Below are 16,843 nucleotides of genomic sequence, written 5' to 3' on the forward strand. Positions count from 1 at the left end.
ACAGAGCAGCTGTAGGCCACTTTTGCTGTTGCAGAACTAGTAGTGTTTTGTGGGCACAGCTTGGAGACCACACTGGTTTAGATATTGAACATATGAATTACAGGTGTGATTCTGCCAGAAGCTATCAGTTATTTATACCTGCCTGCATAACTTTTCTGATTAAGCAATAATGAATGCAATTTGTAGGAGTCACAGCTAGCTCTTTAAATGTAAATGCAGGTATGTTAACTGTTGTGTGTAAAACTAAATACACAGCTCCTATATTGATTGAACACCTCTTTGTTTTTTTAGGCATTACCCTATTGGTTTGTTGTTTGATCTCCATGCATCAAATACAGCCCTTCCTTGGAGCATCACAGTGCATTTCAAGGTAAAATTGAAATACACTTTTAGCTGACAACAGGTGACCATGGGATTACATAGCATGTGGAAGCTGGGAAGAAGTTTCAGAATTAATTTTGCAAATAAGTGAATGGTACGACTTGAAGGGGAGAATATTCATTCTTTGGGAATCGCATAAAGCTTCCTGTAAATCTACAGTTGTTTTCCATGAGATGTATGTCCTTTCCAATTACCTTCCTTTGAAACTGTTATAATCTGAAAATGCAAAATTGTTTTTCAGGATAAGTAATGAGACTATGTCAGTACAATTAGGTGGATATAAGAGAAGAACTTTCTGTAGTGTTTTTAATTCAGTCAGTTTGAGTTGACTGATGATTGCTAAGATTAAGTAGTGCTCATCTTCTAGGCATGAGGATGGTATGAGATACTGTAGAAATCCTTAAAGTCAGGGAATGCTGCTGTATTGTGAGACCTAATTGCAGCCTACCAATACTTAAGGGGGTATTTTCCTATAGGAAAGTGGGAGAAGGACTGTTTGTCAGGGAGTGTAGTTATAGGACAAGGAGTAACGTCTTCAAACTGAAAGGGGGTAGGTTTAGATGAGACATTAGGAAGAAATTCTCCCCTCTGAGGGCGATGAGGCCCTAGCACAGGCTGCCCACAGAAGCTGTAGCTCCGCCCTCCCTGGCAGTGTTCAAGGCCAGGCTGGATGGGGCTTTGAGCAACCTGGTCTAGTGGAGGGTGTCTCTGCCCATGGCAAGGGGTTGGAACTAGATGCTCTATAAGGTCCCTTCCGACCCAAAGCATTCTGTGATTCTGCTTTGTTTGGGTCCCCTCTAGAGAACTGAGTGAAATGAGTTTGATCTTGTGACAGCTTAGTCACAGGAGAAACATTATTTTGATTACACATTGTAAAACCATTGGGTATGACTTCATAGCACTACTGATCTTTGCTCAGTAGAGCACTTGCACGGGGTTGGCTTTGGCGCAAGATTCTTTCACACTTTGAAATGCATTGAGACAGTAATCCCAGCTATGTGTTGAAGTCGAAATCACCACTTGAAATCATGGTATTTAAGTTTGAAACTTTGATTTCTCAGTTATAAAAGAAAGAATGCAATAGAAAGATTGTTCCAAAGGAAAATGCTAGGTTGGTAGGCCTGACTTCAGTCTGTGAGGTTGGAGATTACATGAAGAGCATACTGGGAAGCAGCTGTGTCAAACGTTTTCATTCAAACAGTTCTTCTCTTGAAGGTGTTTTAGAAAAAGTCTTGTTAACAAGAGTAGTCTGATTCTTTTTGGAAATGTGTGCTGATATCATGCATTCTTATATTATATGTTTCCGTATTTGAAACTTTAAAAATGACTGACTGAATCTGAAGATAGGGATGTTTATGAAACCGTTGTATTTACTACACTTCTGTCTGATACGTGTCAGAGAGATTTGGGATGAAGAAACTGTAGGGTGTCTAGTTTCATTAATCATGATTTGATTGTTACATGTTCTGAGGCCTCTGGGAGATTAACAGTGGCAGTTTGCAGATGTTGCCATCCCAAAGTAAAGCCATCTTGAGAAACAAGTTGCAGCACTACAGAGCTTTTACATTTCATGTAGTAACGTAAACTGACTGTAATGTCCTATTATTGCTGCTTGCCAAAAGCCCAGATATTTTAAATTTGTCTCAAAGGTGCACATTAAAGTTCAGCAGAAATAATTTACTGCTAAGGCAGTGTTATTTTTAAAAGCTGATGTAATTTAGTTTTTAAAAATATGACACCTTGGATTAAGCACCTGCTTAATCTCTCTTCCTGTTTTTGATGTAATCTGAAAGTTTATTTAAATAAAGCTCTCTTAATCCTTGAAGTCAGAATGTAACTGAAATATATCAAAATATGTCAGAATATCAAAAGACACTTTTATATGTTAGCTTCTCAAAGCTAAATAATACTAAGTGATTTAGGTGTGGGAATTCTGCCTTGATTATTCTTTTCATTTGTGTGTAGCTATTCTTAAGACCTGTACTTTTAACTTGGTTTAATTGAATTATTAGATTTTTCTGGAGTTTTACTGTCTCGGCTTTCTCCTTTCTTTTACTAAAGCATGCAGTCAACAACACATATCTGTAAAGAGCAGTTTTAACTTTTCTCTCCCTATCAGTTCTCCTTGTTTAAAGTTAAAACCATGAAAAAAGTCTGTTTCTGTTAAGCAGAAGTTTGAAAGTTGACAGAAACTTGTAATCGCCCTCCTGCATTATGTATACAGACCACATACTAAACACACTTGTTTGCACTGAAGAAACAGTTTATTCATTTATACATAATAATAAATATATATAATAAAATAACATGTGCTTCTATATCTAGTAAAGTTGAAATGCAGTCACCTTAAATAGTTGAAGAGGGATGAGCTTGAACAGAGTACTAAGGTCTGAGAATGATGAGAAGCTGTAGTCTGGGAAGTTGCTTTTGTTACTCAGGTGTGGTTTTATGGGAAGGAGGGAACCTCTACCTTCCTGCTAATCTCATCTCATGCTGCTCGGTGGCACGCTGAGCACTACTCATGGTAACCAACGCTACCAATTTTGGGCAGTAGATGGGAGGTGGTAAACTGCTCTGGAAATGGTAGCAGCAGAGGAAATAGGGTGTGCCAGGGGAAAGGCTAACGTTCTCCCTCCGATGGAGTCCTTATCTGCTGGTTACCTGCTTCCCCACCCATGACCTGATGTAGAAGAGGAGATAGTGCATCAGTTTTTGTATAACAGCAGCTGTTGTTTTGGTTTTCTCAGCTCAAAGTTGGGTGAGGTACAGTGAATCATAGAAGCCTAGAATGGGTTGGGTTGGAAAGGACCTCAAAGCTCATCTAGTTCCAACCCCCTGCCGTGGGCAGGGACACCCTCCACTAGACCAGGGTGCCCAAAGCCCCATCCAGCCTGGCCTTGAACACTGCCAGGGAGAGGGGGCAGCCACAGCTTCTCTGGGCAGCCTGTGCCAGGGCCTCACCGCTCTCACAGGAAAGGATTTCTTCCTAATGTCTCATATAAATATGCCCTCCTTCATCTTGAAGCCATTATCCCTTTTCCTATCACTACACTCTCTGATAACCAGCTCCTCTCCAGCTTTCCTGTAGGCCCCTTTAGGTACTGGAAGGCTGCTGTAAGGTCTTTCCCCTGAGCCTTCTCATCTCCAGGCTGAACAAGCCCAGCCCTCTCAGCCTGTCTTCACAGAAGAGGTGCTCCTGCCCTCTGGTCATCTTTATGGCCCTCCTCTGGACTCGCTCTGGCAGTTCCATGTCTGTCTTATAGTGGGGACCCCAGAGCTGGACACAGTGCTGTGGGGAGATGGTGGGGGAGGGTGTCTCACCAGAGCAGAGTAGAGGGGAACTACTTTTCCATGTTGAATATGGATAAATTATGGAGCTGGTAGGAGTCATTGTGAAAGCCAGAAGTTTGAATGAGATTTAATTAAGCTTTCTTTGGGGGAAAAAGAAAAATGACCACTGATGGTAACCAAATACAACTGTGTGGATGCTTCCCCTGCCATTCTATGTGTTCCAATTAGTTTATAATGCCCTGTTCTTGGTGTAATTTTCTGTAAGTGTAGCCTAATGCAACTGGTCTGTCACAGTACAAACAAAGGTCTCGTGTACTAGAACTAATAGATAAATATAGGTGAAATGGTGTTATGAAACCAGACTGTTGAAATTACCTGCAGTGTTTTTGGAACAGCTTTATGTGAGAGGTCATTTAGTACTCTGGGTGTACAGATGATACCTATTTCTTTATGAACAAGTCTGTTCTGCAGGTGTCTACTAGTATGTAAAACAAAACCAAGTACTACTTCAGCTTTCTAAGAAAATCAGAGTCAGTCTTTAATAACTCTTCTTTCAGAGATACACAACATAGAGGGAGTAAGACATCACCAGTAACAGTATTTGAATCAAAGCTGCTTATGGGATCTGTTAAAAGAGAGGTGGCTGCCAACCTGTTTGCAGTTGTCTCTTCCTTCAGGGAACTGATTAAAGTTATTTACATTTGATGACTGTTTCCTCAAGTAGAAAGAAGGCAAGTAGAATTAAACAGAAAAGCCAAACAGCACCACCCCTCACCCCAAAAAAAAACCCCACAACAAAAACCCCAAGCATACATATGTTTTGTAGTTAAGTAGAAAATTTATTATTCTGTGGCCTAGTTTATAAATTGGTGGGGATGCCGTAGATTTTGAAGGTAGTCTTGTGTAGGTGAAACTGTTGATTATGTGCCTCTTGTAGATGCAGCAGTGAACAGTTTTAAAACTTCTACTCAACAGTACTGCATAGAAACGTGTCGGTGTTTTTCTTCTAAAGAAAAGAGTTGACAGCACAGAGATCGTAGGAGTGTTTTCCAGTCTTCCACTGTGTTAGCCTTAGAAGCTGGGAAAATTAATCATTCCATACCTTTGTACTGCTGTGGCTAGATTTCCACTAGCTTAGCTAGCTCTGACTTGTTGTAAATATCTCCTTGCTGTTCTGCAGACCACACTCTATGTTCTCTGGAACATGTCCCCAGGGAGTGACATTTCCCCATAATGTGAAATTCAGTGGAAAAAGTCAGCAGGGAGATGCCTATCAATAAAAAAGACAGGAATGTACAAAAAAGACCCTGCAATGTATTTTGATGTATGTGTAACAAAACTGTTGTTTTCATAGACTTAACTAAAACTTGAGCTTTTAACTGTGGAAGTTGGTTTCTAGGTTCCTGTGTTACTTGGCATTAGGTGCATTCCACTGTTTTATCTTTTCTTTTGTGGGATACCAGTGTCTCACTTTCAATTCTCGTGTATAAAGAACTTTTTTGATCTTGAATTACACTATTTCTGGGTGTTCTTTTCTTCTGGATTGGTTACCAGATTTTGCTTTTTTTATTAGAGCAAGTAAGCTAAACTTCTAACAGTATTTTACAGGCCTCTACAGATGTTGGCTGGTGAGTAACAATCCCAGCGATGTGTTCATTCATCTTCAGCCCAGTGATGTTGAGATAGCTTTGTAGGGCAGAACTTTCTGTTCTGTCCTCTTTGATGTCTTTGTACTTGGCCATCCTCATATAAGAAACAAGCTTTATCTCTCTTCTTGGATTTCTAGTCAGCTCTACATACATCAGTCTGCAGTAACACAAGCATCCCCTTTGAGCTCAGCACTAAACCGCATATGCTTCAGTGGAAAAGATGGTAGCTGTCTTTTTCTTCCTTTCATACTCCTGTTTTTGGAAGATATTCGTGCTTTTGAACCATGGTTTCCATAGTCTGGACTTACTGTTATAATGAAGAATCACAATGTGACAATTTTCAAGTGTTTTTAACAACTGAATGAGGAGAGAACTATCAGTCTTGCGAAGCAAGTGGTTCTTGGGTATTTTCACTTCCTGTAGTTTGAAGCAGTCTTTGCTATTTTTCCTGGGTTTATGTCGAGGAGGGAAAGTATGTTTTTTCCCAGCAGGATATTGCTCTTACTGTGACATGTTAACTAGGTTATAAATTTTTTTGAGAAGCATCCCGTTATGTGTACTGGCATTTCCACACTGGTTTTGACAATCCATTGCAAAAGCTTTTTCAAAACAGTCAGTTTGTAATGGGCTAAGAGGAAAGGTCCTCTTGTGGATCAGAATTAAAGTACAAAAGTACATGTCAAGCTCTTGCTACGAAGAAGAGTGTAGAAATGACGTTACTCTGGCTTGGCTCTGGGAATTTGCACTGCTCAGCGTGGTCACAAGCAGCCGTGAAAAGAAGCTGAATAAGTGGGGGGATAAAACATACTGGGTTTTTAAACCTTAGAAAACTAAAGACAATTAATTTGTGATACAGAATGCTTGTACTGTAAAATGGTGAGTGACAATATTAAGCATCGATAAGAGAAAAATTAGAGTAAGAACAACCCTAAGCGTGTACCTGTACAGTGATGAACTTCTGATGAGTTAACTTCCAAATAAATCTCTTTCATACCTGGACAAGATTTACTACTCTAATTTCCTTAATAAATGGATTAGGAAAGGTATTTGTCAGTTACTGAGGGGGTAAAAGTTGCTTGGGGGAGTGGTAACTGTGCATCCACAGTGCTGAATGCAGCGTGCCAGCTCTGGGCAAATAAAAAGGGTGTGCTAGCAATAGGCACGTGTATTAGGTAAAGTTGGAGCTGACAAGGATCTCCAGTACCTCTGAGGAAAAATGTTTGTAAGTGGCATATATGCTATAGTTCATATATGTGGATGATGATACTTGGAGGAAACATTTTTTGAGGGCCTGCATAGAAATGGGTACTAAACTGCCATCGAGAGTCGGTAGGAATTGGGCACCTGTCGCTTCTCCCCCTTTTCTTGTCTTTATTGCCAGAGAATTGAATGTCTACCTGAAAAACATGTTAAAACTCTTAATTTCCTGAATTTTGGATGTAAGGGCCTAAATACATCCACTGATGATTATTTAAATACATCCACTGATGTATTTAAAGGTATTTATCAGGTTGAGATTGGGTCATTTAGAGTAATTTCTTGTTCTATAGAAAATTGTTCAACTTTTATTTTTCCTGAAACGATACTAAAGCATCGATAAAAGAAAAATAAAAAAATAAATGACAATATTTCTTGTCAGCAGAGTGAGATAATGATTGTTACCTTCTTCCATAAGTAGAAGATTCCACTGGGCTTCTTTTGTGTAAATATAAACCTAATTAAAATTATTATTTATTCTTCAACTTTTAAGGTGTGTGATGCATTTATTTCTCTTGGTCTATCTTTTATCTTTATAGAATTTTCCAGAGAAGGATCTTCTGCACTGCCATTCTAAAGATGTGATTGAAGCTCATTTTATGGCTTGTATAAAAGAAGCAGATGCTCTAAAGCACAAAAGTCAAGTCATCAATGAGATGCAAAAAAAGGATCATAAGCAGCTGTGGATGGGATTACAGAATGGTAAATACAAAGCATAAAGTATTAATTATATGTAGGTCTAGCACACTAAGAAATAACTTCTTCAAATTTTAGTCATGGTACAGGATATAAAATGTCATTGGTCTGCAGAATATTAGTCTAAGGTCACAGAAAAAATTGGTTTGTTTTTTTTAAATATTTGAAGTCACCACTTCAAATGTGGCTTGTGTTATTCAAGGAGATAAATTAGGTCATGACTGTTCTAATGCACCAAAACTAGCAGCAAAACAAAATAAATATTGTCTAGTGTACTTACGTGCAACTGGTGGTCTTTGTTTGGGAGACGCCTGGGGTGTTAAGTGTTGTTCAATATTATCTGACTTGGAATGTAAAGTAAAAAAGACTGTTGCCTCTAGTTTGTGCTGAAGGATTGTCCCTGATAAAATGTTCAGGTAAACCCTCTTAAAAGTTGCCCAGTAGATTAATAATTTTACTTATCCCTCTGCCAAATAGATATATTTTTATTGGTGATATTAGTGTGGCTTTCACAAAGATTTCTCCATAGGTAAGTACTGGCTTGAAAAAGTCAGCAAAATAATTCAGAACAGGATGTTCTAAAAGAACTTGTGTTCTTACTTCATGCACAGATGGCCTGAGTCTATATTGCAATGCAAAATATAACTTCTGGGTTTAATGTCTCCTTTTTCTTATCTTGGCTCTTGGAGGCTTGTAAGTTGAAGAGATTTCTAAGTATTTCAGAAATTGCTATTTGGAGTAGTGGTAATACCACTTTTGACGTGTTTTCCTCATCTTCTGAAGTTGTTGTTATTACTAGTAAATGTATTATATGAAAGCTCATAGCACGAAGAAGTTTGTTCTATGTTGAGATATAAAATACTATACATTTAGAATTAATGTCTTCCATTGTGTCTATAAGGAAAATTAAATTAAGCAGGGCAAGCTTTGAATGCAAGAAGACTTGAGGCACGTGTTTGCCGTACACAGTGAGGTTCTAAATTAGCCTGGGATTAATGTGTGTACTTAATGAGTGTGTGGGTTTTCTAATTCTGTTATTGTTTAGTGGTACTGCCTTTTAATATGAAAGGAATTCCTGTAATAATTTTGAAGGTTGAGTGCTTGTTTCTGGTTTTTTATTTAATTGGGGGAGGGTTAGAAATTGATGTATTTATCTTAATTTGCCATTTCTGTGGGTAAGATCTTGAGGGATGCAGTACACATCTGCAAAATCTATCAAACATTTGTGCTTTATTTGGTTCAATTCAAAGTATCTATTTAGAGATTCTGTTTTGTAGGAGTATTAGCCAGCAAACTGACAATATGTTCACTTTTGTGAATTAGCAGTAAATAAAGAGTTCTGATCCACTGGAAGTCAGAATCAGCATAAAAACAGATGGTTCCCTAAAGCTTACACTGTTACAAGTCCATGTAAACTGCAATTTTAATAATTCTGTGGGAAAAAGTATCCTGCTGTAACAGTATTTGTCTTGCAAGCAGTTTTAGTTTGAGAGAAGCAAAATTCTGTGCTGACATAACTTTGTTTTCTATTTGAAGGATTACTAGCTTTATTACAAAAAGAAATCCTGTCACCTAGTCCTGGTGCTCAGGTGTTTCAAACAGTGCACTTTATGTGCTCTTTTTATTAATGCTTTTTAAAATTAAAATACATCTAAGATGAGTTATAATAGGAGTATAGTAAGTTACACGAGTATATTAGTGTCAGAAGAGTTGACCACACGATGAAATGATATGAGTTAAGGTTCTTTTCTTAACCAGAAGTTACAGAACCTTGATACCCTCAATACTTAAGGTAAGAGAACAGATATGTGGTGTTGCTCTTGCCATGCTCATCTTGTGCTCTTTTCATTTATTATTTGTCTAAGACCATCTTCAGCTGAAGGGAAACTAGAATTGTACTGTTTTGCTTCATAATGATCAGAACAGTGGATGCCTGGCAAGGTTGATTTCAAGATGGTTTCACTGTACTTCATGAGACATCACACCTGTGGAATGTAACACCTAAATGTGAAGTTTAAACAATCTTTTGAATACTTTCAAATGCTAATTTTAATTTCTCAGCTCTTCATAAAAGAGAAACAAGAAAAGCTTGTGAAACCAAGAAAACTCTTTTTAAGCATTTTGTATCTTTCAGTATGTTTTTATAGGCTTTCGTTTGAGATGTAATAATTTTAAACCTCTTTGTGAAACAGAATGAACGACCACAAAAAAGAAAAGAAAGTAGCATTTGTGATAACTGTCTTGTAAGTAATGATACATCTGCAGTCTCTTTTTTCTGTGAAACTTCAAGCAATTTTCTTCAGTTCTTAAATATAGGAAGTGTTATTTGTTTAACAAGTGACAGCAATACTCACAAGACATGTTTTAAACTTATACTTTTGAATGGAAAAAAAGCCAAATTTGCTTGTTTGGAAAAATGTAACTACCAATTAGAAGTGTAATTTGGTGCAAGTTTTCCTCTAAGGAGGAAGTACTTGAGCAGGTAGCATGAGAAACTTTTCAGTTTTAGGGGAAGAGCTGTAATAGTGAATTTGTAGGAAAATCTTGTGCTGGTAACAGCTGTTAGGTATTCATTGTGACCTTTACATCCCTCCTCCCACCAGTTCTAGTTTTGTGTTAATTTGCTACCAAATCAGGAAGGTAAACATTCATTTCTCTCTATTGCTTGTGCTATGGTTTTGCTTGTTCTTCAGCCTTCCATTAGCCAATTTTTGTCCATAAACCAGGTATTTCTTAGCTAGAACACATATTTGGGATGGGTACATCTATGTTGCCCTAATTTTGACCAGAGTCATGGACATCTGTCTGTGGTAGGGAAGCAATAAAGGCAGGCTACATAACTATGCTGACCTCTGTTCCTTGGTAGTAATTGTTAAAATTCTTTGGTCAGAATTGATGGAAAATATTACTACTGTTCTTGCTTTAAAAGTGTTATGGCCATTTTTATCACGGATAAAGAGGATTTTCAAGTGGGTGGGGTTTTTTCTTGCCTTTTGTGTGGAAAAATAAAGGCTTTCAGCTTTGAAACATTAAGACTCTGTGGGCCTAGTGATGACTCCGGATCAAATGAAATCTCAACTATTTTTAGGGGGAAAGCTATATATATTTTTTTTTTTGCGTGGTTCAAAGAATTAATATCTATAACTTCAGTGTATAATAGTTCTGATAAAGGAGGGGCTTTAGATCCAGTGCAGCTGCTTTTCATCAGCTGTGGAGAGGAATAAGCAGCCATACCCTGAAATTTTCACAGGCATCCTTTATAACCGGTGAAGACTAAACCTAGTATTTCCCCCATTCATGTATCAGAAATAAACAGTAAAAACGCATGGCCAATTTTAAGGCTTCTTTCTGTATTATAAAATATAATGAAGTCATTATTTTACTGCAAGTATTATAGGAAAAGAATGTAATGCTCATTCATACTGTAGGGCTTACCGAAAGTTAAGGGGCCATATTGAAGTGTTCTTATTAAAGGAGAAAAATCCTGCAAACATTCAGAATATGCAATATTTTATCTTTTAATGCATGTGATCTCTTTCTTGTCTTACCGACAGAAACAGGCCTGTGTTTTCTTGCGTTTCTTTCTAAATTATATCTAAACCAGTACTGGGATTTTGAGGGCAGAAGTTTGGGTTTTTTTCTGGGTTATCACATTCTTGTTCAGAAACGTTTGAACTGCCAAAAAGAAATAGTGTCATATGTTATCAGCATCTCTTTTGTGCTGTGTACACATGGCCTACTAGGGTTTGATACTTTTTTTCCCCCTCTTTGTAGAGAACTGGTGACAACAATGCTGTTCTGAGCATGACGGGCATGCTTTGGTAGCTGATAAATCTCTGATTTCAACTGGTCATCTGAAACTTAAATGAGGCAACATGTACTTAATAATCTTCAGAAACTTAACAGGAGAATGAATGAGCAAGTCATTAGTTTTTAAATCACAAAGCCATCTTTTTTTCTTCCCTGTATCACAACCAAAATGGTAATGTATTTTCATGTTCTAACTGTAGAGATTTAGTTAACTGTGGAGAAAGACTAAGCAATTCTTTAGAGCTTTGAAAATGGGTTTGTTGGGTAAAAGAAGATTTTTTAAATTTTTTTTTTGAAAGTCATTACCTTCTTGGGCCAGTGGTTAGACATTTCTGGAAATGAGTCAAGTTTTCTTCTAGTTAGTGTCAGTGCCTGTTTATTCTGAAGCTGAAGTAGCTGGCATACACCAAACACTGGGGTTGCTCATACTCAGGGGGCTGGGGGTGCAGTATGGGCAGATTCAGAGTCAGCCCAGCACTAAGCCAGTGCTGAGCTGGGGCTAGATGCAGGCAGACGGGACCTGCAGAATGAATCAAATGCATCGGAGCAGGCCTTCCTGGGGATTTTTGTTTGTGGTGGTGGTGGTTTTTGTTTGGGGTTTGATTAATTGTGAGGTTTTCCTGGCAATGGATTAAGACCTGAGACTGTTTGTTCAGCAGTGTTTACTGGCCTCTTACCCTTTCTGCACAAATGACTAAACTAATGCTCTACCTGTATGGGTGCAGGATCATGATTCTAAACTGTCACCCCCCAAAAAAATCCCTGGCTTTTGCCTTGTTACTCTTCTGTGCTGGTCTGGTGCCTACTTGCACAGCTCCCCTTTGTCGCAGAGCAAAGGGGGGGAATTGATGGAAGCCTGAATTCCCCCTTTGGCTTTCTCTGCTGGGCCCTCAACAAGAGGGCAGAGCTGCAGTCGGTAGGCCTCAGAGGAGGACGTGGACTGCACCAAGGCACAAAAGGGTGGAAAGCAAAAGGCAACCCAGGACTTGCAATGCTACTTTTTGCTGAAGTCTCAACCATGAGAGGAGGTTGTCCAGAGTTAGATGCTTTCTACAGGTTTCACCATTTTGTGTCTAATGAAAACCATTAAACTCTAAGGGAGCAAGCTTGGTGGAGGTGATGCAGAACCTTTTCCTTTTATTGCTGTTGTCTCCTTTCCTCCCTCTCAAAATATGTTATTCCCTGAAAGACATGTAAGGTCTAACTAAATTTCAAAGTAAACTAAATCCTAAAAAAGGACTTAATTTTTAATATTAACTTTCTTTACTTGTTGAGGGGGTTTTGCCTTGCAACTTGAAATGTAAATTTGTTCTAGTAAACACCTGCATTTGACAGATGCATTGATGCCAACTTTCCCAAACTCTTAAGCTGTATTTTAGAAAAAGCATAGTACAGGGAAAGCAAAGCAGGTTAGCAAGTTATACAGTGATACACCATTCTGTTCTTGTGTATATAAACAAAACACAATCAGAGGCAAAGGTGGCATGAAAATATCCAGATTGTCTAGACTTGGATCAGAGAACTGGAAGATACAGAAACTGCCAGGAGTCCTTTTCCTTTTGACTTATTCAGAGAAGTCTAGAACAAGCTCTGCTGCTCTATTCCTGCTCTATTCTGTGGGTTATATGTTTCAAAGATGGATTGCACATTTTTGTTTAATAGTCATCAGAGCTTTCTTTTACCTTGTGATGATACCTACTGAGATTGCCTTCATTTAGGCTACACAGAAAGCATAAATTTGGTAGATGTATGCATTTTCATATTTGAATAAAGGAAAGAAAGTAGACCATCTTGATTATTTTCTTCCCCTGAACCTTTTCCAGATAAATTGATGACCTAGAAATGAAGGGAGGAGGTGTTAAGAAAGCGATGTACTTAAAGTGAAACTTCTGTTTCGTGAGTACGCTTAAGTGAAAAAAAATGTTGTAAGGTATGGCTGGCTCCCTTGTGTATACTACAAGAAAACAGAGGGGAAAGGCTTTTAAGGATCTGATAGATAATCTGAAGAGTGGAATGCTGCTTTGTCATGCAGTTTTCAAAATGTTCTGTTAAACCTCAAAAACAAGCGATGCGCTTTTATTTCTTTATCAACACTGCTTTCCTATTAAAACTAACAAATACATGGCAGTATAAAATAGATGTGTTAAATACACCCATCTCCAACTTAACCGTACAGCCTTAGGGGAGGGATCCCACCTTTTCTTCCTTGGGTAGCATCCATAGCTTAACTTAGTGTGGTTTATGAATTAATGCTTTTTTAAGACTAGAATTTATGGGTAACCATATGGAAGAAAATTTCTCCTAATTATTCTCTGTTTGCAAACACTGTTGTTGGAAATACGTTATAGTGCATGTAGGCAAGCAAGTTGAATTGATTTGTTTCATTTACAAGGTAGTAGTACTGAAAAAGGAGTGACAGACCTAGGTAAATGACTTTGTTATTAGCACCTGAGCTAGTTAGCATAATGTTTACTTTTGCAATGGTTGCATGTCTTACTTAACATGCATAGGTCAAGTAAATCCTATTTTGTTTTTACTCTCAACTTTTACAATCTCTACTGCTTTCCTGTGGTATTCTGTAGTAACATGACAGATTAATGCGAATTTGGGGGGTATATAAGATGCTGTGGAGATATTTCAGGTTATGTCTGTTGTGTAATTGCAAGGTGAAATTATGACTACTTTGGATATATATGTTCATGTTGAATGTTGTACTCAGTTATCTATGATGTGAAGAATATTTCAACGCATATCTAGCATAACTAGCTTCTGTCACGTTAAGTCAAAACAGTTCTAAGGTCCTGTCTCTCCATATCTGGTGGTTACTCATCCCTGGAGATACTTGAAGAAACTAGTAGACTTGGGTGTCCTATTCAGTTGTGTGTGTGTGTGTGTGTATACACACATACCATGATGTGTCAAAATACCCAAGTAACATAAGTGTTTAATAGCAATAATATTTTAACTGTGGATGGTGGAAATGTGTAAAATAGAAAAATAAAAAAATGCCATACCAGCACATCAAACTGTTCTTAAAAGACTGGCACTGAACTGTAGTAATCAGCAAGAGTCAAATATGTATTGGAGTATTTCTGAAGTCCTTGACAGTTGTAATTACCTGTGGTTTCATTGTACAAGAATAAGAAAAATGAGTTTAGATGGCCTAAAGTAATTTAGAGACAGGTCTTTAAATATGGGAGAAATAAGAGTAACCAGCTGTTAATATTGTTACTGAATACATGGTACAGTTAGTTTTGAAGTTGTGTTTCATCAACAAAGCTGTTTCATGCTTGAAACATGTGGCACAAAATTTAACTTTTTATAAAAATCAGCTAAAAGTGCTCACCAGGCAGCAGAACTGTGTATGTGTGTAGAGTCTTAGTCTTCTCAGAAACAACGTGGAAGTAGAATTGGTACAAAATTTTGAGAAGACTCCCTTCTGGCTTTAGCAGTTAAATGTGTCTAAGAAGCATCACAAGTCAGTGGAAAATATACTTTAAGAAAATACACTTTGTATGCTTGACTTGCAGCTGTAGCTGTCTGTACCATACAATTTATTTGTTTATATGTATGCCACCCATTAAACCCTTAGTGAGATTTGTTTATGACTAAAAGAAAAAAGTTGGAGGGAGTGTTTGATACACTGGAGGGCAGATCCCCTCTTCAAAGAGGAACCATAACAAGCTGGAGGCCACCAGGAGCCTCCTGAAGCTCACAAATGCAAGTGCAGAGTCCTGGGAGCAGGGAAAAATCCCATACATCGGGGCAGGCTAGGGACTGACTGGGAAGCAGCTTTGTGGAAGTGGGTAATTGTGAGCAGCAAGCTGAACTGAAGTCTGTCGTGTGGTGTTGCAGAAATGAAGATTAACCAAAGAGCTGCTTTAGCCATTGGGCCCCCCAGAATATAGCCAGATGGTGAGTAATTATTCCCCTCGGCTCAGCGTTTGTAAAGCTGTGTGAGGAATGCTGCATCCTCTTTGGGACCCCAGGACAAAAGAAATGTTGGCAAACAGAAAGGAGTCCAGCAGAGCGCTGCTAGCATGATTAGGGGGCTGGAGCATATGCTGTATCAGAAGAAAGCAGGGGAACTGCCTTGTTTAGCCTCAAGACAAGGAGGCTGAAGATGAATCTAATAGCTGCTTTCCACTACTTAAAATGGAGGCTTGTAGGGCAAATGGAGTCAGGCTCCTCTCAGATGTTTTGTCGTTGGCAGTGGAGTTGGAGTGCAAAAGAAAATGGTTACAAGTTGCAGCAGGAGTGCCTCTGTCAGTGGATGAGGGAAGAGGGATGTCACCTGTTGGGACTTTTGTAATGCCTTTGACATGGCCCCCCACAGCGTCCTTCTCTCTAAATTGTAGAGATACGGATTTGATGGAGGAACTGTTTGTTGGATGAGGAATTTGTTAAATGGTTGTATCCAGAGGATAGTGGCCAATGGCTCGATGTCCAGATGGAATGGTATCCCTCAGGGGTCTGTACTGGGACTAAAGTGTTTTTGTCAGTGACACAGTGGTATGGAGTGCATCCTCAGCAGGTTTGCAGATGATACCAAGCTGAGTGGTGTGTGGTTTGTTTGACGTGCTCAAGGGATGGGATCCCATCCAGAGGGATCTGGACAAGCTTGAAAAGTGGGCTCATGTGAACCTCGTGAAGTTCAGCAAGGCTAAGTGCAAGATCCTGCACCTGGATCAGGACAATTCCCCTGGCATCAGGATAGGCTGGGAGATGAAAGGATTCAGAGCAGCCATGAGGAGAAGGGCTTGGAGGCACTGGTGAATGAAAAGCTAGACATGAGGTGTCAGTGTGAGCTTCCAGCTTGGCAGGCAACTGTATCCTGGGCCACATCAAAGGCAGCATGACCAGCAGGTGCCCCTCTACTCTGCTGTAGTGACACTGTACCTGGAGTACTGCATCTGGTTCTGGGGTCATGAGCACAGGAAAGACAGAGCTGTTGGAATGGGTCCAGAGGAGGGCCACAAAAATGATCACGGGGCTGAAGCACCTCACCTATGAGGAAAGGCTGAGAAAGTTGGGGTTGTTTAGCCCAGAGGACAGAAGGCTTTGTGGAGACCTTGCACCAACTGTCCAGTATCTGAAGGGGGCCTGAGAGAAAGCTGGAGAGGAACTGGTTACAAGGGCAGATAGTGTTAAGACAAGGGCTAATGGCTTTATGCTTAAAGAAGTTGGTTTTAAACTAAAAGAGTAGATTTAGACTAAATATGAGAGAAAAAATTTACAATGTGAATGTGCAAAGACACCATTAATCTGAAATTTTTCTGTGATTCTATTACATCAGTTGTAGAGTCTTTGGTATCTTTAGTTAATTTTGCAGTTGGTTCTACCCAAGTACTTCTGGCTGTGCATATGGCTCGCATGGTTATTAGATAATGGTGAACCACTGACACTAGACAAAAATGTTTTGTGTTTTTTTAGCTCAGGGATGGGACTTATCTTTATGCAAGTGACAGCTTGGTATTTCTGGCATAGAACTAGAGATACACTTGAGTTTCAAACACTTTTAAAATTTGTACAACTAGATGGCTTTAAGAAGAATCCATGAATAGTCCAGGCAAAACATCATGTACATATGCAACCCTAGGGACTACACCTGTTTGTTCACTTTTTTGACTTTCTAAAGATAGTGGAAGCTATGAATTACTGTTTCCTTCTTGAATTTAAACAATCTTTACCTCATTTTTACATTCATTTTTTTCTGTTAAACCTTCTCCGCGCCTTCTTGAAATACATCCACTTCAGAA

General features: G+C 38.8%; 1 protein-coding gene across 1 annotated transcript in view; it reads left to right on the forward strand.

The window, feature by feature from the left end:
• Window positions 1–16,843, forward strand: part of ATG5 (autophagy related 5) — a 79,630-nt gene that overhangs the window by 14,179 nt on the left and 48,608 nt on the right. Inside the window, exons 4-5 of the mRNA XM_084261759.1 lie at window positions 292–370; window positions 7,118–7,280. Coding sequence (XP_084117885.1) covers window positions 292–370; window positions 7,118–7,280 — 242 coding nt within the window. The remainder of the gene's footprint in view (window positions 1–291; window positions 371–7,117; window positions 7,281–16,843) is intronic.

The sequence above is a fragment of the Gallinula chloropus genome (assembly GCF_964237585.1).
Source record: "Gallinula chloropus genome assembly, chromosome: 3".
Taxonomy (NCBI): domain Eukaryota; kingdom Metazoa; phylum Chordata; class Aves; order Gruiformes; family Rallidae; genus Gallinula; species Gallinula chloropus.